The sequence below is a fragment of the Pseudorasbora parva genome, chromosome 16, assembly GCF_024679245.1.
Source record: "Pseudorasbora parva isolate DD20220531a chromosome 16, ASM2467924v1, whole genome shotgun sequence".
Classification (NCBI taxonomy): Eukaryota; Metazoa; Chordata; class Actinopteri; order Cypriniformes; family Gobionidae; genus Pseudorasbora; species Pseudorasbora parva.
In genome coordinates, this window is record NC_090187.1 from 41,399,535 (window position 1) to 41,426,875 (window position 27,341).

Sequence of the window (27,341 nt, forward strand, 5' to 3'; positions counted from 1 at the left end):
TATAAAGACTTGCAAGTGAAGGAAAAAGAATGGAAGGAAGTTGGTGAGCGTGAGCGGCTCTTGGTGCTGATGGTAATGTCATTTTTAAGTGTTTTTGACGATCTTTCGTTGTCTCACGAACGAACAACTAAATATGGATAGGTAAATAGAATATACACACATTAATATAGCACACATACAGTATAGAAATGTAGATAGACTATGATGTGCGTTATTTTGTCATTTTTTTAAAAACGTTGTTAGATAATTTGCTCATTTAGTTATTAATTATTCGATAAATCAACTAAAGTTTCCTCTTAGTTATTACAGTTATTTATGAATTATCTTTAAGAGGTTTATGATGGGTAATGCATGTAAATTTGATGCCTATCCAATATTTCAAGACAATTCCCTGAAGTTTCTCTTTTTAGCAGTGTGCTTTTCATGGACATAGTGCGATGGCCTTTCTTCTATCAAAAACTTGCACTAAACGAAATATTAAAAAAAACCATCAGAAACAAGTGAAACGATTTTTTAAATATAAAATTAGCTTCATGATAAATCTTTGCTTTATTTCCATTTCATATACATTAAAGAGAAATGCAAACTTATCCATTATAGAGTACTCTGTACACAACTGCGCGTGACAACTGCGCGCGACAAACGCTGCCTGTGTGAAAGCAAAAAGTGCGCGCGCTGCTACTGCTTTACACACGCGCTGCTTCAGCGCTGCCTACGCCCTGCTTACGCGTGCAGTGTGAAGCCGGCGTCAGTCGCATTAGGGCAGAGCTGGAGCCGCGCGCATGCGAGCACGCGAGCACCCGCGCGCGCATGCGAGCACCTGCTCGCGTGCACTCGCTCGTGCCCGCTTCACTGCATAACCCGAGCAGAAGAAAGAAAGTTTGAAGTGAGTGAGAAACTTGTAAGGGACTGGCGAAAAGCAGAGGTTACTTTAACTGTGATGAAGAAGAAAAAGAAATCTACTTGCGGACTGTAAGCAAGATGGCCAGAGCTGAAGGAACGAGTCCACAGATGCTTAAACTCTCTGCCAGGAGAGGCTCAGCCGCGCGAGACGAACGCTGTGTGAATCGTTCTCCGCTGCATATTTTACTACATGCTGTTTGTATTTTGCAGAATAAGATTTTCTTTATGGGGGCATTTTGTTTGTGTTCAGTCTTTCTAAGTTGTTGTCTATAAGTAAATATTAGGCTACAGGAGCAGCATAGAGCGCATTCTCGCAGCTATATGTTTATTCTTGTCAGTCAGTATGAATTAAATTTGATATATAAGTCGCACCTGACTATAAGTCGCAGGACCAGCCAAACTATGAAAAAAAGTGCGACTTATAGTCCGGAAAATACGGTAATCACTTATAATTTGGACTAATCAGAAACCTTGTATTATTTGAACTGTTTAAATCATAGATTTTATGCTCAGTTTAGTTTGTTCTATTACGAGAATTTTCCAAAACTGATTTAAACTGCTGACTCTTGTTCGCAGGTATGGTTTAGTTGGATCATAGGGTGCTGTCACACCTGAGTGTTTGTTTCAGATCCTGATGTATTCTCTCTCTTGGTTCAGTTCGTTTAGGCATATGTGAAGTTGAAGCATTGACGTGGCTCAGGCGGTCTCGGCCCAATTGCAAATTAACTTTGGGATGGTTCACTTGAGGTGTGAACGCAATCCGACCCAATGGACCAACGACCCAAATTCATAACGGTAAATGCGCTGTATAAATAGTAGTAGTGTCCGATTCTGTGATTTGTGCTTCTCAGTGGGAATGCTGTCCTGACGAAGCCTTGACTCCTGCTCTAGCTGCACTATAACATTCGTATAGTGTGTGTGTGTGTCTTGACAGTTAACTCTAGACAGTGCTGGGAGATCCAGAGAGAGTGTGTTTGAATTTGCTGCAGTATTAATAGGATTGTAGTATATCATTTAACAGTGGGAGTCACGGCTACATTCGTATAGTGTCTGGACAGTTACAGATAAAGCCACAATAATCTCATGCCGCGAACTTGTCAATCATCTTGATGGATGACGCAGGGGAAACTGACCAATAAGAGGACAGTTTTACTCATGTGACTTGTATAAACACATTTTGGTACACTTTGAAAGGTTGCCTTGTGTAAGCAAACTGGACTAAGAAGAAAATGCAACCTTGTATCAAATTAAGTCCTGTTTTTAGAACAAAACAAACGATCTATAGGTGTGAAAATGCCCCGTATGTGTCCCATACGGTAGTCTACATTTATCAAGCTATGAATATTCCTGCAGGAGAAGCTTCATGAATGCATCTCTGAAGGGAACAGACTTCAAAAACTGTCATTTAAATTCCATCCTATCTCCGTAAACACGGTGGCGTTTATGTGCGCAGCTCTGCTTTGGTGTACAGGGGTAACCGCTGTATTTCTGCTTTCAAAGATATTTTAAAGTGGCTTTGCATTTTTATTCAGCAATTCTGCAATTTTTGTTCAGACCAATTGTATAGAAAACACACAATCGTTTATAAATAACTGATGCATCACCTTTTTCACCGGTTCAGAGTTTGCAGGTATGATTTAGCTGAGTCATATGAAGTGTCTCCATACAGTTTTGTTGGCAGGTGGACAAATGGAGAGTCTACATTTATCAAGCTATGAATAGAGTCCTGCAGGAGAAGCTTCTCATAACAGCATGACTCAGTGGAAGCTGCAGTATATACACCGATTAGGCATAACATTATGAGACCTTCCTAATATTGTGTTGGTCCCCCTTTTGCTGTCAAAACAGCCCTGACCCCTCGAGGCATGGACTCCACTAGACCCCTGAAAGTGTGCTGGGGTATCTGGCACCAAGATGTAAGCAGCAGATCCTTTAAGTCCTGTAAATTGCGAGGTGGGGCCTCCATGGATTGGACTTGTTTGTTCAGCACATCCCACAGATGTTCGATTGGATTGAGATCTGGGGAATTTGGAGGCCAAGTCAACGCCTCAAACTCGTTGTGCTCCTTAAACCATTCCTGAACCATTTTTGCTTTGTGGCAGGAGCACATAATCCTGCTGGAAGGCCATGACCCTGTCGCCGGTTCTCCACTGTTCCTTCCTTGGTCCACTTTTGATAGATACTGACCACTGCAGACCGGGAACAGCCCACAAGAGCAGCAGTTTTAGAGATGCTTTGACCCAGTCGTCTAGCCATCACAATTTATCCCTTGTCAAACTCACTCAAATCCTTACGCTTGCCCTTTAAATCTTTTCGTTCACACATCATCTTTGAGGACAAAATGTTCACTTGCTGCCTAATATATCCCACCCACTAACAGGAGCCGTGATGAAGAGGTAATCAGTGTAATTCACTTCACCTGTCATAATGTAATGCCTAATCGGTGTGTGTGTAATGTATTTTCCCCATCACATAGGAACTTTTGCCTGTGCGTTCTTGTCATGTACCCTCATAATTGCAGAATCTGTCTGAACTTGAACTTGAACTTGTTTTCTATCTAACGTTTTCCACCTGAGTTCTGAAGTCATTTACGGTGGTGTTTTCATTTCGTAGTGTGGTTCAATGACCAGCTTTAGAGCTCAGATAGAAAATGACCTAGTTAGCTCGAATCATGTGTCTCAGAGGGCAAGTCCTGCTGTTTCACAGCCAAGTCCGTTGTGATCTCCTGATCTGGCTGTCCTTGTCGATTCCCCTTCTAACAAACCCTTAGGCCTCAGTCATTCCCTCCCCTGCCATCTTGTGCCAAGACAGAGCGCAGGTCTGTCTTTCTAATGTGTTGCAATAATCTTTTTGACCCAAATACAGATTTCATCTAAATCTACCCTCTCTCCAAATGTAGTGACTTGATTTTTCTCTCTAATCTAACGAACACTGTTATGATCTGAATCATCTCCTTGTTCTTTTTAGCTTCAGACTCTAAAGCTGCGTTTCCACTGCAGGAACTTTCCCCAGGAACTTTGGGCTGGTACTCAGTGCGTTTCGACCACAGGAACCGGGGTCTAAATGAAGTCCTCCAACCGGCCCTGCTCGCGAGGTAGTACTTTCTCAAAGTTCAGGAACTTGCGAGGGTGGGATTTGTGCGCTGAACACGCTGATTGGTTTAGCTCACGCAGCATTTTATTTCAAACGGCATATTTAAACGTCTTTTGCGAGGTTCGTTTTGCGTTCAGTAAATATCAAGCTTGCTCTTTTGGCACATGTTCGTCTAAACGATCTCACGATCAATGTCCGTATAGCTGATTATAACATACTTTTTGTCCTTTTAAATCTAGCTTTACAAGTTTTCAGAATACGCTTAGTATCAGCTCTTTTCCGCCGTTTTGTTAATGACCTCTTTAGTAAACCAATACATAACCAGCAAAAGCAGCACAGCTTGAATCTCCTCCATTCTTGTTATTGTTGCAAACAGTGTGTGTCACGCAAAAATGATTACTGTCTGTGGCTGACTGGGAGGAGCAGTTGTGCGCAGCCCTACATCACCGGACTAATTTGCCTAATCTTCACGGTACTTTAGACCGCGATGGAAACGCAGACAGTAGCAGGTCTGGGGGGAAAAGTTCCTGCAAAAAAAGTTCCTGGTACAAATTGTTCCTGGTAATTTTGGTGGAAACGGGGCTTAATATGACCATGGTAAAGTTGCAGAAAATTTTACAAAGGCGCCGTCTCTGCTGAACGAATGTACTTATTACAGGTGTAGATGAATGCAAGTATGTAAAGAGCAGCGGTTTGTGTGATAAGGAATCAGGGAGGTGTGTTTCTGGAAGATTCGAGAGAGGATACCAACGCAGGAGTCTTTAAGGTGGTTTCCCAGACAGATAGGAGATCAGGGCAGCAATGGCACAGATGTAAGTGACGATGCCGAAGACGATCGAAAGGATGGAGAGCCACAGAGCCTGGCGAGATGCTGCGCTGGCACCCTGGAAATCTCCTTGTGCTGATGCTTTGTTCGTCTGGAGAAGACAGAAGGTAAACGGTAGCATTAATCATAGTGAATGATGGACGTCCCTCGAGGTGGTTTTTACCGCATGACTGCAGTGATTAGCTTTGGAGTAGGAATGGTTAAAGGCTTACGTATTTTCCACCATTACACTATCCTCTCATTTATTCATTTCTGCATTTACCTTTGATCCCCTTATTTTAGACAACACCCCGTGCTCTACTGGAAATCAATCACCAGAGGCCTCTCATTATGACACTAATTAAAGTCTGAATGAAATCCATTGATCAGACTTTTGTTGCTATGTGGGATGAATGTCTGGGGTGCTTGAACAGAATAATAAAAGTTGCTTTAAGTTGTTTACTAATCCCAAAACACATAAAAAACACCTTTCGTAAGGATGACCAATCGGATTAGAGCTTTCGAGTCCTGTATGTGTAATCATCAGGGGGTCAGCAAACGGTCTGTGGTTGAATAACACAAGTGTCTTGACTTGTTTTAGTCTTATGTGTGTCTCTTTGATTCGCTGGTGGCATAATCCTTCAAATCTCAGTGTAATCCTGCCTAAACCCTCAGGTGTAATTCCATAATGTCCACACTCACTCACTCCCAAAAGAGAACTTGCCCTGAGCTTTCTGCTAATCTCTGCCGCTTTCAGTCCATTTGCCCTTTAGACACAGCTATCTATCTATCTATCTATCTATCTATCTATCTATCTATCTATCTATCTATCTATCTATCTATCTATCTATCTATCTATCTATCTATCTATCTATCTATCTATCTATCTATCTATCTATCTATCTATCTATCTATCTATCTATCACTGAGTCTACACTGGATGTGTGGCGTGATTTGACAGCAAATAGAAACCATCTATCAAATAGAACGTAGATTAAACTACATTGGTTGATATTCACATTCTGTGCACAAAATGCAGAGTATTATTAGACTAGATGTGATGTTATTATCAGGCACTATAGAGGACTTCTGCAGTCCTCTATATAATGGGCTTCTAAGTGTATGATTTATGGGTCGTGTCCTCTTTCTTCCTGTCTTTTTTTCTTGTCCTCTCCATTAGTTGGCATTCCAATCTGTTTTCTCCCATGTATCATCTGCTATATTTTATTGAAGGACATGAATGACATCAGAATTATTTATGCTCATAAAAGATACAAGGTTAAGGATTATAGCGCTGTGTCCTGTGTGGAACAGTATTTGAGTAATATGCAAACATTGTATGAGCATGCAGAATTATATATCAACAATCCAACAAAAGCCCAAGAGAATGGCCAGATACCTTTTGGGAAAGATAGAACGCAGCAATGCCCAGAGGCCAGAAGCAACAGAGCATGGAGAAGAAAGCCAGGCCCAGGTAATCTTGAGGGATCATGATGGGAAAGTTGCTCTCGCTGTCTGTATCACTGAAGTCATCGCTAGAGGAGTCCTGTGGGTAAATTTCACAATCATCAGCCTGACTGCAGCATACAACTCCACAGAGGTTACATCATCTCAATGGAAAGGATTTTCTGAGTTTTATTAATTTATTATTTATTGAATTGTATGTTGTACTTAAATCTTCATAGGATCCTGTGAAAGAGAGTTTCAGAGGGATGACTAAGACTAAAATTGTAGGTTATATAAATTGCATGTGAACTTCAAATATAATTATGTTTTATCCTACAAGGTCAATGACTTGCATTTACTCGCATGTTGCAGGTTTTTCTGGTTCCTGTAAGATAATGTGACTGAATGAGGTTATGCCAAATGTGTACTAGTCGTGCTGCATGCCTACAGGCGAATTCTGACTCGTTTCAAAAAAGAGCTGTGTTTCCAATTTGTGTCTTTCTCTATGTCTGACAACTCTGTTCGTTTTACTTTCTCTACAACCATAGTGTTTACATCCTCCAGATGCACGTCATGTATTTTGTACTTTGCTGACTTCACTGTAAAAAGGATTCATGGACTAAAAAATAGTATGGGATTATTTTACACTAAATAATCCAGTGAGATTCAGTTTTGAGCAGTAACTTAACTACAAGCTACTTTTTTTAAACATAAAGCAGTGTTGCGTGACAACATGCAATATTGCTTTATTTTTTCATCCAATCGTACTGCATCACTGTGAGTGAGCAGAGGCATCTCCCCCATATGTAGTATTGAGAAGTCAGATGCATTTTAGTAAAACATGAATTACTGATCAAATAAATTATTCACTGATTCATTTTAACCCCCAATGTTTTTGTGCTCCAAATTAAGAATGACCAGTACTGGAGATTTTAAAAATACATCGCCAGGAGTGACTACGGTTACGCCCACTGAGGGGCAGAGAGGCCGAGGGGCGGATAGACCGAGGAGCAGAGAGGCCGAGGGGCGGATAGGCCGAGGGGCGGATAGGCCGAGGGGCGGAGAGGCCGAGGGGCGGAGAGGCCGAGGGGCGGAGAGGCCGAGGGGCGGATAGACCGAGGGGCAGAGAGGCCGAGGGGCGGAGAGACCGAGGGGCGGAGAGGCCGAGGGGCGGATAGGCCGAGGGGCGGAGAGGCCGAGGGGCGGAGAGGCCGAGGGGCGGAGAGGCCGAGGGGCGGAGAGGCCGAGGGGCGGAGAAGCCGAGGGGCAGAGAGACCGAGGGGCGGAGAGACCGAGGGGCGGAGACACCGAGGGGCGGAGAGACCGAGGGGCGGAGAGGCCGAGGGGCGGAGAGACCGAGGGGCGGAGAGACCGAGGGGCGGATAGACCGAGGGGCGGAGAGGCCGAGGGGCGGATAGGCCGAGGGGCGGAGAGGCCGAGGGGCGGAGAGGCCGAGGGGCGGAGAGACCCGAGGGGCGGAGAGGCCGAGGGGCGGAGAGGCCGAGGGGCGGAGAGGCCGAGGGGCGGAGAGACCGAGGGGCGGAGAGGCCGAGGGGCGGAGAGGCCGAGGGGCGGAGAGACCGAGGGGCGGAGAGACCGAGGGGCGGAGAGACCGAGGGGCGGAGAGACCGATGGGCGGAGATACCGAGGGGCGGAGAGACCGAGGGGCGGAGAGACCGAGGGGCGGAGAGACCGAGGAGCGGAGAGACCGAGGGGCGGAGAGACCGAGGAGCGGAGAGACCGAGGGGCGGAGAGACTGAGGGCCAGCACTGGTTTTCAGCGTGAATGTAGTGAAAAACACACAAAACATCTAAACCGAGAAAGAGCTTTGAGATTGACTGTATAAATACACTTCACAAGAAGTCTGAGGTATATTTTACAGACTGGCGAAAGATACAGAAAAGAGAAGCAAACAGATCACTACAATTTAAAGAAACAACTGGTCAATATACTGAATTTTGGGGTAAAATCTTACCTTATATATTGCATTGTTATAGCCTAGAAATCTAGACGCACCCTAGCGGCAGGAAATTTAATTTGCCCGCAAGTGTCGTCAAGGAATTCTTGAGAGTTCCTAGACGACACTTGCGGGCAAATTAAATGTGTCCAGATTTTGAGGAACACAGCTTAGAATGGTATTGATACCATTCTAAGCTGTGTTCCTCAAAATCTGGACGGCCCAATCACATCATGTATAGAGTCGGCGGGCGGGGCCATAATGACGACGGCCGAGTTGCGTTTGCGTGCTTCTAGTAAACACAGAAACTGGCGAACGGCGGCGGTCTTTCGAATCAGCTTTGACCGCGACTCTGGAAGACTTGGAGTTAAGCTTTTCTCTGAGAAAAGAACAAAGAACGGCACTGAAGTCATTCTTAAGAAGGGAAGATGTGTTCGGAGTTTAGCCGACCGGATACGGCGAATGTTTAATCAGTCAGCTAGCTCTGCTTCACCTTCGTTGCTCTGGTTGGTTGTAGCGCTATCCTATCACGTGCAGAGGGAGTTTGAAAGACAACCGTTTATCCCGCCCCTCGGATTGAGCTGTCAATGGTGAGTTTCCAGACCAAACATCTTGATGTGGGTCTGGCTTGTCAGGCTAGCATTGTTATATACTGTATTGACAACCCATCAATTAAATATTTATTATCATCTTATATTTTGTATAATTGGATGTTTCTAAATAAACACTGACAGAAAAACGATATAACATTTAGGGCTGGACAAAATGACGATATATTTTAACATTCATATAAGAGTGATCACCAGGATTTAAACATACCTATATTGTATTTAAAGCATCCACATGCAGACTTTATGTACTTCCCTAGTGTTGAAATCAGGCTCATATAAATGTCAGGAAACACAATTCCTGGCTGCACGTCAATATCTCTGGATCACTGGATCTTTGGTAAGTTGTAAGGAACATTATATCGAGTCCAACCTTTAGTTTAAACTGATAATCGTTTGTTTTACTTGCGTTTTCACAGTTTCCCCTATTAAAAGTGCACTATGTAGGATTTTTGCAGTAAAATATAAAAAAACGACTAGGCCAGTGTTATATATTTTGTTCAGTTTAGTTCTTACAATATCCAAATGTTTCCAAATGTTTGTAAATTGTGAGAAAACTGCTATTTTAACCAGTGAACCTGTGCTGTGTTCCAGTTTTATTATGCCCTTCACGTCCTAATATCCCTATATTCTTGTGAAATATCCAAACCGATGGTGTGTGTGGCTAAACATGCTCATTTTATGTGTGTAGCTTCATATGACGGTATTTTGGCCATCTGAGAACTCGTGAAGAGCTTATAAAATGTGTAAAGGAGTCAAAACAGCTTCAGGAATCTCTCCATCACATACACAAACCAAGATCTGCTGTAAGGAGACAGTTCTGACGGACCAAAACTGTACCGAACTGTGATAGGACACATTGTCACAGTGATGAGAAGTGAAGGATGAGAGAATGTCCCTTTTATGGTCACATCTTGTAAAAGCATGTCCCGTTTTTGGTTCTTTAACATGTCTTTGGTTCGTGTTGTGTTCATATGAGGATGTGTTCACACTTGGGATGTTTAGTAAGTTAAAACAAACCCTGGTGCGATTGCTCTGTTAGTGCAGTTCATTTGAATAAGTGTGAACGCTGCCATCTGAACCCTGGTGCCACCAAACGAGCTAAAAAGATGGGTCTCTCCACTTCCAAACAAACTCTGGTGCGGTTCAATTGAAATAGTAATGCAACACGAGCCAAACACATGTAAACGATCCAAAAACACGACTAGATGTCACAAGAGGTGACCTAAAAAGGAAAGAATGCTCAAGCATGTCTGTTTTTTCTTGTGTGATGTGTGTTGCCCATCACAGTTTGGTACAGGCGTCAGAACTGCGTCTCCTCACAGCAGATCTTCATTTGTGTGTGTGTGACGGAGGGATTCCTGCTGCTGTTTTGACTCCTTTACACATGTTATAAGCTCTGAAATGAGTTAAAGAGTTCACGAGTTCTCAGCTGGTCAAAATACCATCATACGAAGCTACGCACATACAACGAGCGCATACAAGTAATCAGTTACTTCCCAGCACTGTGTGTAACTTGTCTGGCCACAGATTCAAAGTACAACCCCAAATCAGAAAAAGTTGGGACAGTATGGAATGTTCAAATAAAATAAAAAAGAAGTGATTTCTAAAATTACTTTGACTTGTATTTCATTGCACACAATATGAATACAAAATATTTCATGTTTTGTCTGGTCAACTTCATGTCTTTTGTAAATAAGCATCCTTTCCTGTCATTCAGACCTGCAACACATTTCAAAAAAAGTTGGGACAGTAAAGCATTTACCACTTTGTAATGTTGCCATTCCTTTTCACAACACTTAAAAGACGTTTAGGGACTGAAGACACCAAGTGATGAAGTGTTTCAGAAGTAATTTTGTCCCATTCTTCCTGCAAACAAGTCTTAAGGTGGGCAACAGTACGGGGTCTTCATTGTCGCATTTTGCGCTTCAAAATGCGCCACACATTCTCTATTGGAGACAGGTCGGGACTGCAGACAGGCCAGTCAAGTACCCGTACCCTCTTCCTCCGCAGCCAGGACTGTGTAATGTGTGCAGAATGTGGTTTTGCATTGTCTTGTTGAAATATGCATGGACGTCCCTGGAAAAGATATCTTCTTGAAGGCAGCCTATTATGCTCCAAAATCTCTATGTACTTTTCAGCATTAATGGTGCCTTCACTGAAGTGCAAGTTACCTTTGCCAAGGGCACTGACACAACCCCATACCATGACAGACCCTGGCTTTTGGACTTGTTGCTGGTAATAGTCTGGATGATCCTTTTCTTCTTTGGTCCGGAGCACACGGCGTACAATCCTCCCCAAAAATACCTGAAATACTGATTCATCTGACCACAGTACACATTTCCACTGTGTGATGGTCCATCCCAGATGCCTCCGAGCCCAGAGAAGTCGACGGCGCTTCTGGACACTGTTAACATAAGGCTTCCATTTGGCACAGTACATTTTTAACTGGCATTTGTGGATGTAACTACGTATTGTGGTACTTGACAAAGGTTTGCCAAAGTAGTCCTGAGCCCATGTGGTGATATCGCTTATAGATGAATGACGATTCTTGATGCAGTGCCGCCTGAGGGATCGGAGATCACGGTTGTTCAGCTTAGGCTTGCGGTCTTGTCCTTTACGCACTGAAATTCCTCCAGATTCCTTGAGTCTTGTAATTATGTTATGCACTGTTGAATGTGAAATATCCAAATCTCTTCCTATCTTTCTTTGAGGAACATTGTTTTTAAACATTTTAATAATTTTCTCACGTATTTGTTGGCAAACTGGCGATCCTCGGCCCATCTTTGCTCCTAAAGGATTAGATCTTTCTTGGATGCTGCTTTTGTACCAAATCATAATTTCAATCACCTGTTGACATCACCTGTTTCAAATCACATCATTAGTTAACCCTTTTACCTCATTACTAGCCCTAAATTGCTCCTGTCCCAACTTTTTTTTAAATGTGTTGCAGGTCTGAATGACAGGAAAGGATGCATATTTACAAATGACATGAAGTTGACCAGACAAAACATGAAATATTTTGTGTTCATATTGTCTGCAATGAAATACAAGTCAAAGTAAATTTAGAAATCACTACTTTCTTTTTTTATTTGCGTTTTCCAAACTGTCCCAACTTTTTCTGATTTGGGGTTGTATCTTTAACAGTGGTCAGGTTCCTGTCAAATGTCCTTTACGGTCGGAAATGAAAGCTTGAGATCTCACGTGGCATTTTAGATTATAAGTAAACCTCACAGCCATCTGAAAAAAAGTCGAATGAATATTTAAAAGAGTAGCCTTGCAATCATGTTACCATATCCCACATCACTTTTAAGCACCTTTTGGCATTTAAATAGAGTGATATTTTATTAATGCTGTGTCATATTAGAGCAGGTCCTCATAGAACACATACAGTCACTTGCTCCGATCTTGCCAAACTCAGTCGTTTCTCCTCTTTGTTAGCCCTGCCTCTGCTCAGAACAGGTTTTTAAATATTTTAATGGCAGCAGTTTTACACTTGACCTCCTGATGAAAAGCCCTGATGGCATGACAGCATGTGTAATCAGTGCTGACAGAGAGAACCTCAAGTGCTTTTTTAAAGGGACTGAGTGTTTGTGCTATGTGACAAGCAGCTTTTCAGAGGAATGCTTCTGCGCTCTGACGCAGAATGCTAAGTGTTAGAGTATGCTTTGTTTGAGCTGCATGTGGTGCCGTAAAATAAATCGTGTCAGTTTTTTGGCAGACATAAATGGCCCAATAGTTTGATGTGTTCTTGGTTGGCACAGGTAAAAAAAAGACCTTTTTTATGCCATCGATCAAAATGATTAGGGGGTAAGCTGAATCTGTAATCTGAATCTTGGCTTCTCCTAGATCTTGTTTGCTGGTGTATGAAATAGAAGTTGGCATGGAGCTCATCAGCATAGTGGCATTATTATTCACACGCCAGTGGACGCAGAGCTTTCAATAATCATGCTGGGTTTGAAGGCCAGTGTCCGCGCTCCACATCCCCCACTGCTATTCATGCCGTTTGATTTTTCAATTTAAAAGCTCATTCACCTATCACTGACTGTACAGCATTTGAATTCCACATTTGTGCTGCAATATCCAGAGCATTAGAGGAAATGCAGGGCTTAACGGCTAGGTGATTTTCTATTTTTCAAATGCAGGAAAGCTACGAGGATTTGAACTGTGAATGAGCAACTGCGAATCCAGTAAACAGAGAGTGACTTGGCACAAAATTCAGTTCACTCTTCTCTTCAGAGTTCAAATACAACAGCAAGAAAGAAAGGAGCGAAAACAATAAAATCAAACAGCCAGCCATTCCTACCGCAGACCAAACAGAGGAAAACAACAGGTAAACCTTTAGGGTCTGTACGATTTTTAGGCCTGTTTTCATCAGGTCTTAGTTAAATTAGGACATTTCAGCAGCTTTTATAAATATTACTGATGTGCATCTTGAGACAAAATAATGACACTGACATATTTAAGATTAGTCAGTGTGTTCAGTTAAAACAGCTCAAACGTGCATTTTAGTCTAGGACTAGCTGAAGCCTCATCTGTGAAACCGGGGATACTGTTTTATAATAATGTAAAATTATTTTAAAAAATTAAGTAATTTTTATGCTTTAATATATCTTAAGATGTTATTTATAACTGAGGTGGCAAAGCTGAAATTTAAGCATTAATACTCAAGTATTTAAAGTCACACAATCCTTCAGAAATATTTAATAATAATCTAATACTTTTTGTGGAAACCATGATATGTTTTTTCAGGATTCTTTGATGTATAAACAGCATTTATTTAAAACAGAATTTAAAAGTTTTTACTCTCTATTGACCAATTTAATGCATTCTTGCTAAGTATTATTATTATTATTATTTATGTTTTACTTTTTGTCACAGGTTTTTACAATGCCTTAATGTATTTTTGCTACTTTTCAAATGCTTTTTATATTGTTTATCCTTACTTTCAAACTTAAAACTATGAATCTGAATAATAAATTATCCTCTTACACTCAGGGCCATTTTTTGGGATTTCCGCCTGGATTTGGCCTACCCAAATTGAAAATACATACCTCCCATACACACATACAGTGGTCTAGGTTCAAAATTTTGGTGTCATTTTACAGGAAACCCTTTGAAGTTACATAAAACACTGCTAAAAGGGATAAACATGTAAGTATATTTTGTCAAAGCTGCAATAACCCCCCAAAAAAATACCTCCCTTTTTTACCCCTTTTTGCCCCTCCCCTGACCCTGCTACTATTTGGGTAGGCCAAATGACATCAGAGTAATTTAATGTAAATACATTACTTTGTGTAAAACAAATGCCAAAGTGATGCATATCTCCAGAAAGTAGAGACTCAAAGCTTTCAAATGGTACCACATGTGACATTATAGCTCCTCCACAGACATTTAAAATGGAAAGTAAATACATGACGATGTCATTTCCGACCCTGTACTGGGTCCTCGGAGTTTAAGTGGTTAAAGCATTCCAAAACTTTGTTAAAGAGAGTGAAAATACTGGTATTTTTACAGTGCAAACTGAATCTAACGCTATTTTCACTATTTTCACGCCATTAAAGAAACACCCATGTATTGTATTCTGGAGGCAGAAGCCTTACCTCAAAGTCTGGCAAAAGGTCATCCCCATCTTCCATGCTGTAGGATACACTATGAACATCTCTTGTCTCTGCCAGCAACTTCCTTTCCAATGTTGAACCAGGGCCAATATCCACAAAGGTGGTTTCCAGATACTCCTTACTATGGATGCCCAGGGAGTCAGCAGCGGCCCAAATGGTAGTGGGAGGATAAAGAGTCTCTAGGGTGCTAGTCAATGAACACGGATCCAGTAGCTGCTGCTGTTGAATATCTGTAGAACTGCAGTAACTCCTCCAGTCCAGAGCGGGCAGTCTTTTGTCCTCCTCGTTCCTCACCAAAATGCCTTTGAACAGTCCACCACCGCTTGAGTTTTTGGGGCTGTCGCCCAATAATGGATGTTCTAGTTCATCCAATTTCTCCATTTTGAGAGATCTGAATTTGACATCAACCGATGCTTTCTGGCTAATCTGGCCAACAGTTGTATTCTCAAGAATATGTCATTCACATTAGAGCAGTAACACAACAGTTTAAATTGAAGACTTTTTAGTTGGTTTCTCACAGATACAAGCATAAACCTTGAAACTAACTGTGCTCCTCCATCTCCTCCGAGAGCACTTATGTTGGTGCATGTGTTTAAATGCGCAGAGCTCTTGAATATTCCATTTTCTTCACATGTCAGGAGCTATTTGCTCCTTCGTTTGATGACTGAATGCAAGATCCATGTAGCACGTTGTACACGATTGGTTGTATCTCAGCCCATAAATATGCTAATGTGCTTCATTTTACATGAAAAAAAAAAGATGGAAGTCATTTCTGATGATGGAACACCGTGATTAGCTACCGACTGTAGACAGGTTGTGAAATTGTGAGGATTTTAAGCGTGAACCTCCCTTCTGCTCTCACCCATTCAGACGAGAGGACTGAAATGTTTTGAACAGAATTCTGTAATGGGAGACTTTTATCTAAATATGTAGTGGAATAAAAATAGCTGCGAATTAGACAGACCAAAGCTGATAGGAATATTCTCTGAAGTGCCAAAAGCTTTGAAGGAAGTGTCAGCGTAAGCTAAAAAAAAAAAAGGCATTGACAGGAGGGTGAAAGATGTATCAGCTTTATCAGCTATGCACATATATATATATATATATATATTGTTTTTGTCTCCCGGTGTGTTGTCAGAGTCACAGTGTGAAATAGATTTCAGACGTCCACAAAAATAGTATCCTCTGAAGTGCGGCTTCTGGTCAGCAAGTGCTCAAGAAACTCATTCCGTTTGTAGCCGAGCTGAAATGTCTTGATGAAGAAATCAGAGTGCTTGGGTATTGATTTATGGCACAAGCTGAGACCAGAAAGCTCATGTGGGGACCTGTATTTTTAATGCGCCTCGCTCTCCCAGCCGAGTGAAGTCTCTCAGAGCCGTATCTGCCACCTCTCACCTCTCATGTTGGCACTTGGACTGGGCTGCCAAAAGAAGAGAACAGAGTCAGAAATAGCATTTAGCTTCAGTGCACACATCAGAAAAGCTCTTGATAAGTGATCCCCAAGTGTCTCTATTTTATAAGGCCAGTCTGCTGTAATGCTTGAGTGGCAGGATGGTATGTGCCAAGGAACGGACACTAATGAACTCGACATCTGCCTCTGAACACTTCTAAGAGGCCTATTCCAAAGAGCACATCTCTCTCAAAGGCAAAGAGCATCAGTGAGAGGGCAGAAGGCTCGTTGGTTTGAAAATATGGTCTGCAGTGAGAGGGCAGCTGCCCAAGTACCCTTTAAAAATGTTATATGGGCATGAGCACACCCTCTGGCGGATCACGATGCGTTACACGTCATCTAGTCCACTTCCTCGCTCTGCATACAAATCTCTGTGGCCCTCACCTAAAAACAACCTCAGTACTGCCATCTGAATCTATCGCCGGAGAGAAATTGAGGTCCATCAGAGGTCCAGACTGTGTATTCATAAAAAGATATTTCCTATGTAAACACCTGGATGCATGCCTAGTTATACAAGATCGCCAGGGTGAAATGGAGCGTATGATATGCTGATGATAATCCCTTCACCTTGTTTATTCTGTCAGTCAGACTCATTTTGTTTTCAGGATGTGAGCAATTTTGATTATTTATCAACTGCTGACTGCTTTTTTTCCCCATGATTGCCTCTGGTTTACTCAATCAACTGCTCTTTTGAATACATAGTAGTATATTGTTATTTATTTATTATTTTTATGAGTAATGTTCCCTTACTGCAGTGACCTTTAAGGGTGAAGTCCCATTTGTCAGTTTGTATTATAGGGTTTGTTCACCCAAAAATTAAAAATCTGTTATTATTCACTCACCCACATTGTGTCAAACACAAGACTTTGTTCATCTTCAGAGCACAATTATCTTTTCTATGAAATCTTAGAACTTTCTGTCCCTCCACTGACAGCTACACATCTAACACTTCAAAAAGTTCATCAAGAGATCGTAAAACTAATCCATATGAATTGAGAGGTTTAGGACAAATTTACTAAAGAGACTTGATCCCTTTATATGATGAACATTGAATTTAGGCTTTTATTCACATATAAACACTGATTAGCAAACATAAACAGAAGCTCAAACCAAACCTGCATGACACCCAAGAACAAACCTCATTGGTTCTTGCTAAAGCTCAAACATATAATAGGATATCAATATTAAATAATATAGTTATAATACTAACTCCAGAGCGGCTGTACAGCCGAATCAAATTCTGTTGCATTACTTTCCTGTTAACACTGTGAAGCTGCTTTAAAACAATTAGCATTGTAAAACACACTATATAAATAAAGGTAACTTGACTTTATAATTACATAATTATATTTCTACTCCAATTCGTGCTATTGAAATATAAACATTTAAAAAAATTGATTCAAACATGCATTAAAAATTCATCAAAGCAAGGAATGCAAGAAGTGCTACACAGGGTGTAAAATCTCGGTGCTCTTTGGTTGTGTGGGATAATTCAGTTCAGAAGCCAAAGTAGTCCAAGGCACTCGATTGGGTGTGTTGAAAAAGTTAAAAAAAAGTTTAAAAAAAGTTAAAAAGCCGCAACGCGTAGGTGTATCTGTCACCAATTTTTAAATGTTTAAGCCATGAAGAAATAAAGGCTTTTTAACTTTTTCAACACACCCATCGAGTGCCTTGGACTACTTTGGCTTCTCATGCATTAAAAATTGACTAATTGATTCTTAATTTAAGAATCGATATCAGTTTGCAAAAATGACAATTGATTGAATTCGAGAAATCTATATTTTCTACCCAGCCCTACTAAATTCAATCTGTTCATCATATAAAGCGACTAAACCACTCAATTCATATGGATTAGTTTTACAATCTCTTTATGAACTTCTTGAAGCGTCAAATGTCAGTTGCGTAGCTTTCAAAGGAGGGACAGAAAGCTCTCAAATTTCATTAAAAAGATCTTCATTTGTGTTCTGAAGATGAACAGAAGTCTCATGGGTTTTAAACGACATGAGGGTGAGTAATCAATGACAGAATTTTACTTTTTGGGTAAACTATCCCTTTAAGTCTTGGATTATATAGCGTTACCCTTGATGTAGACCTTTTTTAATCAGTCAGTGGGTGTTAAAGAGAGCAACTTGGTCCAATCTGCTGTCACATTTCCCAGGGGCCCCTCTGTCAGTCAGTCAGCTCCTGAAAAACCAGAATGACGTCTCAGAATGATAGGCATCTGGTGCAGGTGAGCGTCTGTCTCTCATTGCTAACCTTGTGCTGTTTTCAATCAGTCCTCTACATGCCTGTCTGCACCAGTCTGACACACCTGACATCATCTCTGTCAATGTAGCTGCTCAGATTTACCTGAGGCATTGCTGATTGTTTTGTAATTTAGTATGTATATGAATGTATGCCTTCCTTTAAACTATTTGCTAATGGTTTCTACTAAGTGTTAATTGAAACTTTGATAAAGAGATCTAGCATACTTTATATTAAAGATATGCAAGAATACTGCATTAGAAAAAAAAGCAATTTGAATTCAATTTAAATTTTGATGTTACCACTTTGCTCAAGGCAATCATTTGCCCTCTGCAGTGTGTGTGAACATAATAAAGGATTATGCTATAAAGAGATTCAGTCGTCATGTACTCAGCTTTCTAAACTTTCTTTGGAACAGAAATGAAGTTTAGCAGAATGCCCAAGCTATGGCTTCTTTGCCATATAATGGAAGTGAATGAGGGCCACAGCTATCAAGCTAGATTTTCGGTGGATAATTTCTGCCTCGTCCTCACAAATATATATTGTTAATATTGTGCACATAAAAATGCATATGGATAACTTTTCAGATTCTTTCATTGTGCACATTTGTCTTTCTGTGAACCCCAGTGTATTGTATTGAAGAGAGCAGCTTGAACATTCTGCCTAATATCTGTCATTTTTGTGCTCCATAGGGTGAATTAACTGCAGAAGTCTTTATTCATCAAGGATGCATTAAATTACCTAAAATTATTTTTAGTTTTACAAATGCTGTTCATTAAAAGAATCTTGAAAAAAATGCATGTCTGTTTCATATATATATATTTGACTATGTTAGATAATCAGATCATGGCTGCTGAAAATTCAGCTTTGCCATCACCAATATAAATATATTTTTTAAATATATTGAAATATTGAAAAACTATTTTAAATTTAAAAATTTCACAATATCTTTTTTGAGCAAATAAATGGAGCTTTGGTGAACAAAATACTTATATACTACTGTATGTATAGGATTATATATATATATATGAGAGAGAGAGAGAGAGAGAGAGAGAGAGAGAGAGAATTTTGTGTGTGTGTATATACATATAAAATATATAAATAAATAAAAATGTATATTATTTATTTAAATATATTAATATATAAGTTGTTTAATTAAAAATAATATATATCATTATCTGTTATCATATATATATATATATATATATATATATATTACAGATATTAATATATGCAGAACATTTTTTTACAATTTTATATATATATATATCTGTGTGTGTATTTATGGCACTGTATTTGAAATATATATATATATATATATATATATATATATATATATATATATATATATATATATATATATATATATATATATATATATATATATATATATATATATATATATATATATATATACACACTTATTTCAAATACAGTGCCATAAATACATTCCTCATAACATTTGCCCACTCATTAGATCATTTATTTGGACGGCGTAACATAAGACAGTCCGTTTTGTTTAAAGGTTTTGACACTGTTTTTGTTCTGATTTAACCAAATTCAAAAGGAATATTTCATTCTATTTTTTCCTACCCAGTTTTCTAGCTATATATTCACGAGCTTTGCCTTAAATAGAAAGTCAAAAAGGAAATCTAATTTGAGCAGCACATAGAGTGGCATGATAAAGAAAGAAATTGACTCTATAGTGCTGCACTTAGATCAATAAAGTAGAAGCAAATGTGAATTGTATCTGATTTTATACACTATCCATTACTGTACAGAGCATCATGAAGATATATGGAGCAGCGTACGAGACTGTTCCGGTCGAGTGCAGATCTGTGGTCTGGATAGTGGCATCGAGTGCTGAAGCCTGCATTACTCTGCTTCATATTGCTTTGCTCTGCTCTCCTGTCGTTCTCCTCCTCCACTTGTGGTTGTACACTTGAGTGCAGACAGAACAGCAGGGTGATAATTCAGGAGCAGATCCCGGCTCTCTCTGACATCAACATTACTGCAGTGCACCTCTGAACACACTGGATGAGAGGGCCACAAACATCAGAGATAAAAATATGGACAGACCTACACCCACACACATTCACTCTGTGTATGGCTCTTAAAGGGACAGTTCACCAAAAAAGGAGAATTCTCACCCTAATGCCATTCCAGACCATAACTTTCTTTCTTGTGTGGGATATGCAATGTCGTTGATAGTGGCGGGGTTTAAGTGGACTAAATGAAGGGAGAAGTCTGAATTTTTAATAAAAGATCAAGTTGATTAAACGTAACAAGGTCAAAATGAAACACTGCCAGTTAAAAATTTTGAAAAATTCAATATATAAAATATAACTTTTTTATATTAAACAACTTAAATTAAACTATGTTAAACTATGCTATTCCCTTAACTAAGACCAGTTGATACACACCTCTCTCGTCTCAGTGTGTGCTCTTAAACTCTCTGACGCGTGGTGGCGATCTGATAGCATTTATCTTAGCCCACGAAGGCCAGGGGCCTATTGCACAAAACTAGGATAAGGCCGGGATATTTTAGTAATCTTGTCATCTGTATGCAAAATTTAGTAGCTACACCGCTGTCTTGTAAACGTACCCTGAAGGCACACTCACACCAAGAACGATAACAAAAGATAACTGTATATTAGCGGATACATTCAGCCAGGATCACCAAGATATCCTGGCTCAATCCCTTATCCTAGTTTTGTGCAATAGGCTCCAGTTCATTCACTATGGTACCAAACAGAGATCAAGTTAGAAGCGACCAAACACCTCCACATTTTCCCTATTGAAATACAGTTACACGCAGAAGTGCTATTCCGCCATACATTATAGTTCTCCTTTTTAATCCGCGTAGAAAAGCGCCATGTTTTATTTTATGTCACCATACTTGATCATTCAGCTATTCGTGTAACTGTATTTAAATACAGAAAATGTGGAGGTGTTTGGTCACTTCTAACTTGATCTCTGTTTGGTACCATAGTGAATGAACTGGCCTTAGTGGGCTAAGCTAAATGCTATCAGATCGCCACCACGCGTCAGAGAGATTAAGAGCACACACTGAGACGAGAGAGGTATGTATCAACTCGTTTTAGTGACGGGAATAACAGTTTAATATGAAAAAGCTTTGAAGTATCCCTTTAAGGTTTTTGAAAGGTCCAAAAATACGCTAAAACACAAACATTGTGATATTACATTTTATAAGAACTGTTTCTATTGTTATATATATATATATATTACAATCTAATAAGTTCTTTCTCATTTTCAGTGTCACATGATCCTTCAGAAATTATTCTGATATGATGATTTGCTCCTCAAGAAACTTTTTATCATCAATGATGAAAAGAGGACACTGTGATACTTTTTGCTCTATTCTTTGATGTACAGTAAGTTGCAAAACAATTAGGTTAGACTTTATTTGAATGCTTCATTGTGTAATTATATATTTAAAGGTTAGTTCACCCAAAAATGAAAATGACCCCATGATTTACTCGCCCTCAAGTCATCCGAGGTAATTATGACATTCTTCTTTCAGATGAACACAATCAGAGTTATATTAACAGAAGTCCTGCCTCTTTCAAGCTTTATAATGGGAGTGAATTGTCGTCTTAGTTATGTTAGTTATTTATAGCTAGTTATTTTAGTCTATAAAGTTTTAAATATGGATATTTTTCAAACGCACCACTTTGCTTCAGAAGGCCTTTTTTAACCCCCGGAGCCGTGTGGACCAGTTATATGATGGATAGATGCACTTTTATGGACTTGTGGACCTTGGATGAGCCATGACTTTTTAAATATAAAACTAAAGGAGGAGTAAATCATATGCTTATTGTAAGTAATATTAATTTACAGCATGTACTTTCTATAGGGTTAGGGTGGATTAGGGTTTGGTTCAGGGATAGTTACACGTAATTACGCATTATTTAATGTTATATATATGGTAAGTACATGTAAAATACAGTATGTAACAAGGACACTGTAAAAAAAAGTGTTACCAAAAATTATTATTTGACAGAAATCATTTGACATTATAAATGTCACTTTAGATCAGTTTAACGCATGTGATAATATTCAATACATTTAAATATTAGTTTATCACGGTTTTCACACAAATACTGAGCAATGCAACTGTTTTCAACTGAAATTATATATCATATGATAATGATAAGAAATATTTCTTGAGCAGCAAATCTTTATATTAGAATGATTTCTGATCACGTGACACTGAAGACTGCAGTAATGATGCTGAAAATTCAGCTTTGATCACAGGAATAAATTACATTTTAAAATATATTAAAATAGAAAACATCTATTTTAAATGCAAAAATATTCCAAAATAATAGTTTTTACTGTATATATCAAATAAATGCATACTTGGTGAGCATAAGACACTAAAATGTTTATAAAACATTCAAAAACATTAAACTTAATTATTCCAAACTTTTGACTGGAGGTGTACACTGTGTCCAATTCATGATCAAATCATTCCTTTGAATCACAAAACATGTTTTCAATCTTTAAATAAGTCTTTTTCTATCATATGCTTTCAGAAGACATGAAATAATGCGCAAAAAGTCACATGGACCACTTTTATGATGTTTTTATGGTGCTTTTTGAAGCTTGAAAGCTCTGGTTCCCACGTGTTGTTATTATATGAAAAAGAGGAACCAGCACATCATTCAAAATATATTTTGTGTTCAATAGAATAAAAAAGTCGTGAAATGACGTGGTTGAGTAAATGATGGCATTAATTTAATTTCCGGGTGAACTATCCCTTTAAGCTACGATGGCTTGATTCCAGAGGAGATGCACTCAGCTTTATTGCTAACCCCACCAACCCCATCCAGTCACCATAAAAGGACTGCTGTCAGCTGCATTATAAGCCTGCCTCCCTTTCTGATTCCTGCCTCACACATAAAACACCCGGTCAGTTGGACCGAGCTCTACAAGGACAGCACAGCAAATCAGCCCCAGCACTTTTATAGAGAACCACTTTTCTGTCCTTTGCTCTGGCTACTTCATCTTCTTTTTGCGTTGTTTAGTACTGACCTCTGTCTTTTATTTGATTCCTTTAGCCGGTTCAGCATTATTTCTGCTTAACCAACAATCTCAGGGTCCATTTATAAATGTGATTCCAAAGCAAAAAAATATATTAAAAATCTATCATAAGAATGTGGATGTACATTTGGCATTTCATGTAAAGGGACAGAGGTTATTGTACCTTAAAGTTAAGCAATTTCTGCACTATTGTCAAAACATAAGAAAAATAGCACACAAAAAACAACACAACATCTGTTTTTAAACAGGTTTCTTGAACATGCCTCCCATCTGCTATAGGTCAAACAAACTTAGATAGTCCCACCCCAAAATTACACGTTATCAAAATTACACATATTTTTTTAAATGTAATTTATTCCTATGATATCAAAGCAATTTTCAGCATCACTCCCTGTGATGGATTGGGGCTGAGTCTCAGTCAGGTTAGTTTGTTTGTGTATTCTATTTTAATTTAAATCAGTTTTTTGTTTGCAGTAAGGAAATAAAACTCACAACAATATTATTTTGGGTTTAATAAACTTTATTTAAACTTTCGTTTGGAGTTAAGTGCGCACACTCTTTAACGAGTAGTTGGAGTTTATTCTTACCCTTCTTTTGTTTGTCTGTTTTGTTATGGCTGAGTCCCGTGAGCTGGTGCGCCGTCTAAAGGGGTTCGGGCGGAAACACTGGACATATATATACTGTTCCGGCCCGTAATCTAGCCGCACCATTCCTGGTTCTGCCTGGGGGGAGGACTCCAAGAACTCTTCCTCTTGTTTTGATATATATATAGGAAGTAAATGCATAAAATGGAGTAATGTGACGAAGTGTTATTTAATGTATTTGTTTCCAGTTTTGTTTGATGTTTTCATATGTTTGTATTTTGTGTAATGGCCATTATTTGTGTATCTGTTTTCCCCTTTTTGTGTTAATTGGTGCTGGCCACCAATGTATAAAGGTATGTCTGGTGTTTGTAAGTATCAGTGTTGTTCTGTGAGGGAACGGGTCCTGTAGTTCTTAGACCTCTGTTGTATTTCTTTTTAGAGGCAGATACAGAGACTTATGTTCATTGTATAAGTGGTTTGTTTTGTTGTTTTTTTTCTCTTATATTTTGGTTTAGCTCAGTTAGGTTAACATTTGCTTTGTATTTTGTTAATCCTATTCTGTTGCAATAAACCCCTAAACGCAAGTATTAGCCTGCTGCCTCCATGCTCTTTATCCATTTACTGGCCACATCTATTACAATTGGTGGCAGTGGTGGGATGTGCCAGTAGGGGGCAGCAGTAAGTGGGTTTCCCCTCTCCTTTCATTGGACAAAATGGGGCCGAAGAAAGCCGTGAAGGGCGACGAGATGGCCGTATCCGCAACGGGAGGTGTTGAGGCTGAAGTTCCGCTAGTTTTAGGTGACTCACAGAATGTTACCGTAGAAGAGTTACGAGACATGTTCCGGGCACATATGAAAATGCAGCGAGATAGAGATGAACGACTAGACCAGGAAACTGCACGGCAAGAGAATAGATGGAAGGCTTTGCAACATCAGTTCAGGCAGCTTCAGGACGAAGTGCACACAAGAACGACACCAATTTCTCCCCCGGGTCTTCAGTACACCCCTTTGAATCAAGAGAGTGAGCAGGGAGATGTGCGGGGGTCATCAGCCGTTGGGAGTCAAGTTGTAGAACAGGCAAGGGCTATGACTGAACCTCGTCTACAGCCACTTAATGAGGACGATGACGTGGAGCATTTCCTTACTACCTTCGAGCGGATAGCCACAGCATGTCGCTGGCCGAGAACGGATTGGGCCGTGAGGTTAGTACCGCTGCTTACTGGCAAAGCTCGTAGTGCTTATGTGAACATGGATATTAATGAATCTCTTGTCTATGATTGTGTGAAATCAGCAGTTCTAAAGAAATATGACATTAACCCAGAGACCTATCGTTTGAGGTTTCGGTCTGCAGATGTTGGAGCTGATGAGACCCCTAAGGAGCTCTATGTGCGTCTTAAGGACACTTTTAACAAGTGGGTTCAGCCCCAGGATCGGAGTAAGGAGGAAGTTACGGAGGTAATCATTATGGAGCAATATCTCCGTGTGCTTGCCCCAGAGCTGCAAACATGGGTTAAGGAGCATAACCCGGATTCGGCGGCAAAGGCTGCAGAACTGGCAGATGTGTTTGTTGCAGCACGACGAAGAGGTCAACCCTGGACTTACAACCAATGGAAAGCATTCAAAGACCCCAAGCGACCCAGTAAGAGATCTGTATCACCAATAAAGACGAATGTAATGGCAGGTAAGTCTGTGGGTGATAATGGTGGTCTTATTAGTGGGAACCCAAGATTTAACACCAAGGTTATTGTGCTATCAGTGTGGGCAGGAGGGACATACTAAGCCTAGGTGCCCTAATAAGCCTTCCACGCATGCAAATCTCTGTGGGGTACCTAGACCTGAAGACCCTACTTGTAGGGCGAATGTTTCTTTGCATCATGTGACCGTGTGTTTGAATGGGCAGGAAGTGAGTGCTTTAGTGGATACTGGGAGTATGCAGACACTGGTCAAGTCGGAATTAGTTCCAGCCCATCTGTGGAAACATACATCTCCGGTGGCGATTAAGTGTGTTCATGGCGATGAAAGGTATTATCCTACAGCTGATGTTTATGTGACTGTGCAGGGACAGACTTATCTGCTGGAAGTGGGCCTATCACCTGAGTTGCCTTATCCGATGGTTCTGGGTCAGGATCTTCCGGTTTTATGTGATCTCCTTCCTTTGCAGGCTTGTAATGCAGCTGTGACACGGGCCATGGCTAAGACTAGTGAGAAGGAGGTAGGAGTACTTGGGTCCTTACCTTTTTTTGAGGCAGACCTTGAAGGAAAGCCAGGAAAGTCTCGGAAGTCCCGGAGTCAGAGGAAGTGTGAAAAGTTTCGACGGGTTGTGGTGAGTGAAAGGGAGTCTGCCCCTGAGAATACTTTGGGATATAAAGTACCTCGAGACATAGTACAGTTGCAGAAACATGACGACACAATTGGTCCCCTGTACAAGTTGGTAGAGAAGGGAACACTGGCTGGACAGGCAGAGGTGAGAGTCAGTCAGGGAATTTTTTTTTCCTGCAAGGGTGTTATGTTTCGGAAACGTAGTTCAGAGCATCAGTTGGTAGTCCCCAGGGAGGGTAGAGAACTAGTCCTTTCTTTGGGTCATTCGGTACCTTGGTCAGGTCATTTAGGTAGGCATAAGACAACTGCACGTATCCTTCGGCACTTTTATTGGCCAGGCATGAGAAGGGACATAGCTGTCTACTGTAGAACTTGTCCGCAATGTCAACAGACCTCCCTGAGGGTTCCTCCTAGAGCACCTCTTGAGCCTCTCCCCATTATTGGGGTACCCTTTGATCAGTTGGGCATGGATATTGTAGGACCCTTAGAGAAGACCAAGGCAGGCAACCGTTACATGTTGGTCGTTACAGACTACGCTACAAAATATCCTGAAGTTTTCCCCCTCAAATCCATCAAGGCGAGAGTAGTAGCATGTTCCCTCATACAATTATTCTCCAGAGTGGGGTTTCCTAAAGCTATTCTTACAGACCAAGGGTCTAACTTTATGTCAGAACTGTTGAAACAGGTGTATAAACTATTGGGTATAAAAGGAATAAGAACCACCCCGTATCACCCACAGACTGATGGCTTAACCGAACGCTTTAACCAAACGCTGAAACAAATGCTGCGCAAGTTTGTCACAGACAAAAGTGATGATTGGGATCAGTGGCTCCCATATCTGCTTTTTGCCTACAGGGAAGTTCCCCAGATCTCAACTGGATTTTCCCCGTTTGAATTATTGTATGGACGGGAGGTTCGGGGACCGTTGATGCTGTTGAAGGACATGTGGAATGGGGAACAAGACCGTGTAAGTCACACTAATGTTGTTGACTATGTTGTTCAGATGCGGGAGAAGCTGGAAGCCATGAGTGTGTTGGCCCATGAGCATATGGCAGAGGCACAGAAACGACAAAAGACCTGGTATGACCAGAAAGCCAGAACACGGAACTTTGAGCCAGGCAATCAGGTATTGGTGATGCTGCCCACTGATGCGAGCAGGTTAACTGCCAAATGGCGTGGTCCGTTTGAAGTGGTGAGGAAGTTAGGGCCGGTTACATATGAAGTTGCCACCCCTGGTCAGAAGCGTTC

The 27,341-nt window shown here is 40.4% G+C and overlaps 1 protein-coding gene across 3 annotated transcripts in view; it reads right to left on the bottom strand.

Annotated features, from left to right (window-relative positions):
* Positions 1-2,218: 2,218 nt before the first annotated feature.
* tmem91 (transmembrane protein 91) overlaps positions 2,219-27,341 on the bottom strand; it is a 54,912-nt gene continuing 29,789 nt past the window's right edge. For 2 of the 3 annotated variants that reach the window (XM_067419063.1, XM_067419061.1), the window contains exons 3-5: positions 14,416-15,850; positions 6,201-6,347; positions 2,219-4,913 (exon numbers count right to left, since the gene is read on the bottom strand). In XM_067419063.1, coding sequence (XP_067275164.1) covers positions 4,758-4,913; positions 6,201-6,347; positions 14,416-14,814 — 702 coding nt within the window. In that variant the 5' untranslated portion in view covers positions 14,815-15,850 and the 3' untranslated portion in view covers positions 2,219-4,757. Of the gene's footprint in view, positions 4,914-6,200; positions 6,348-14,415; positions 15,851-17,959; positions 18,065-27,341 lie in introns of all 3 variants that reach the window. The other variant, XM_067419064.1, reaches the window with a different exon arrangement.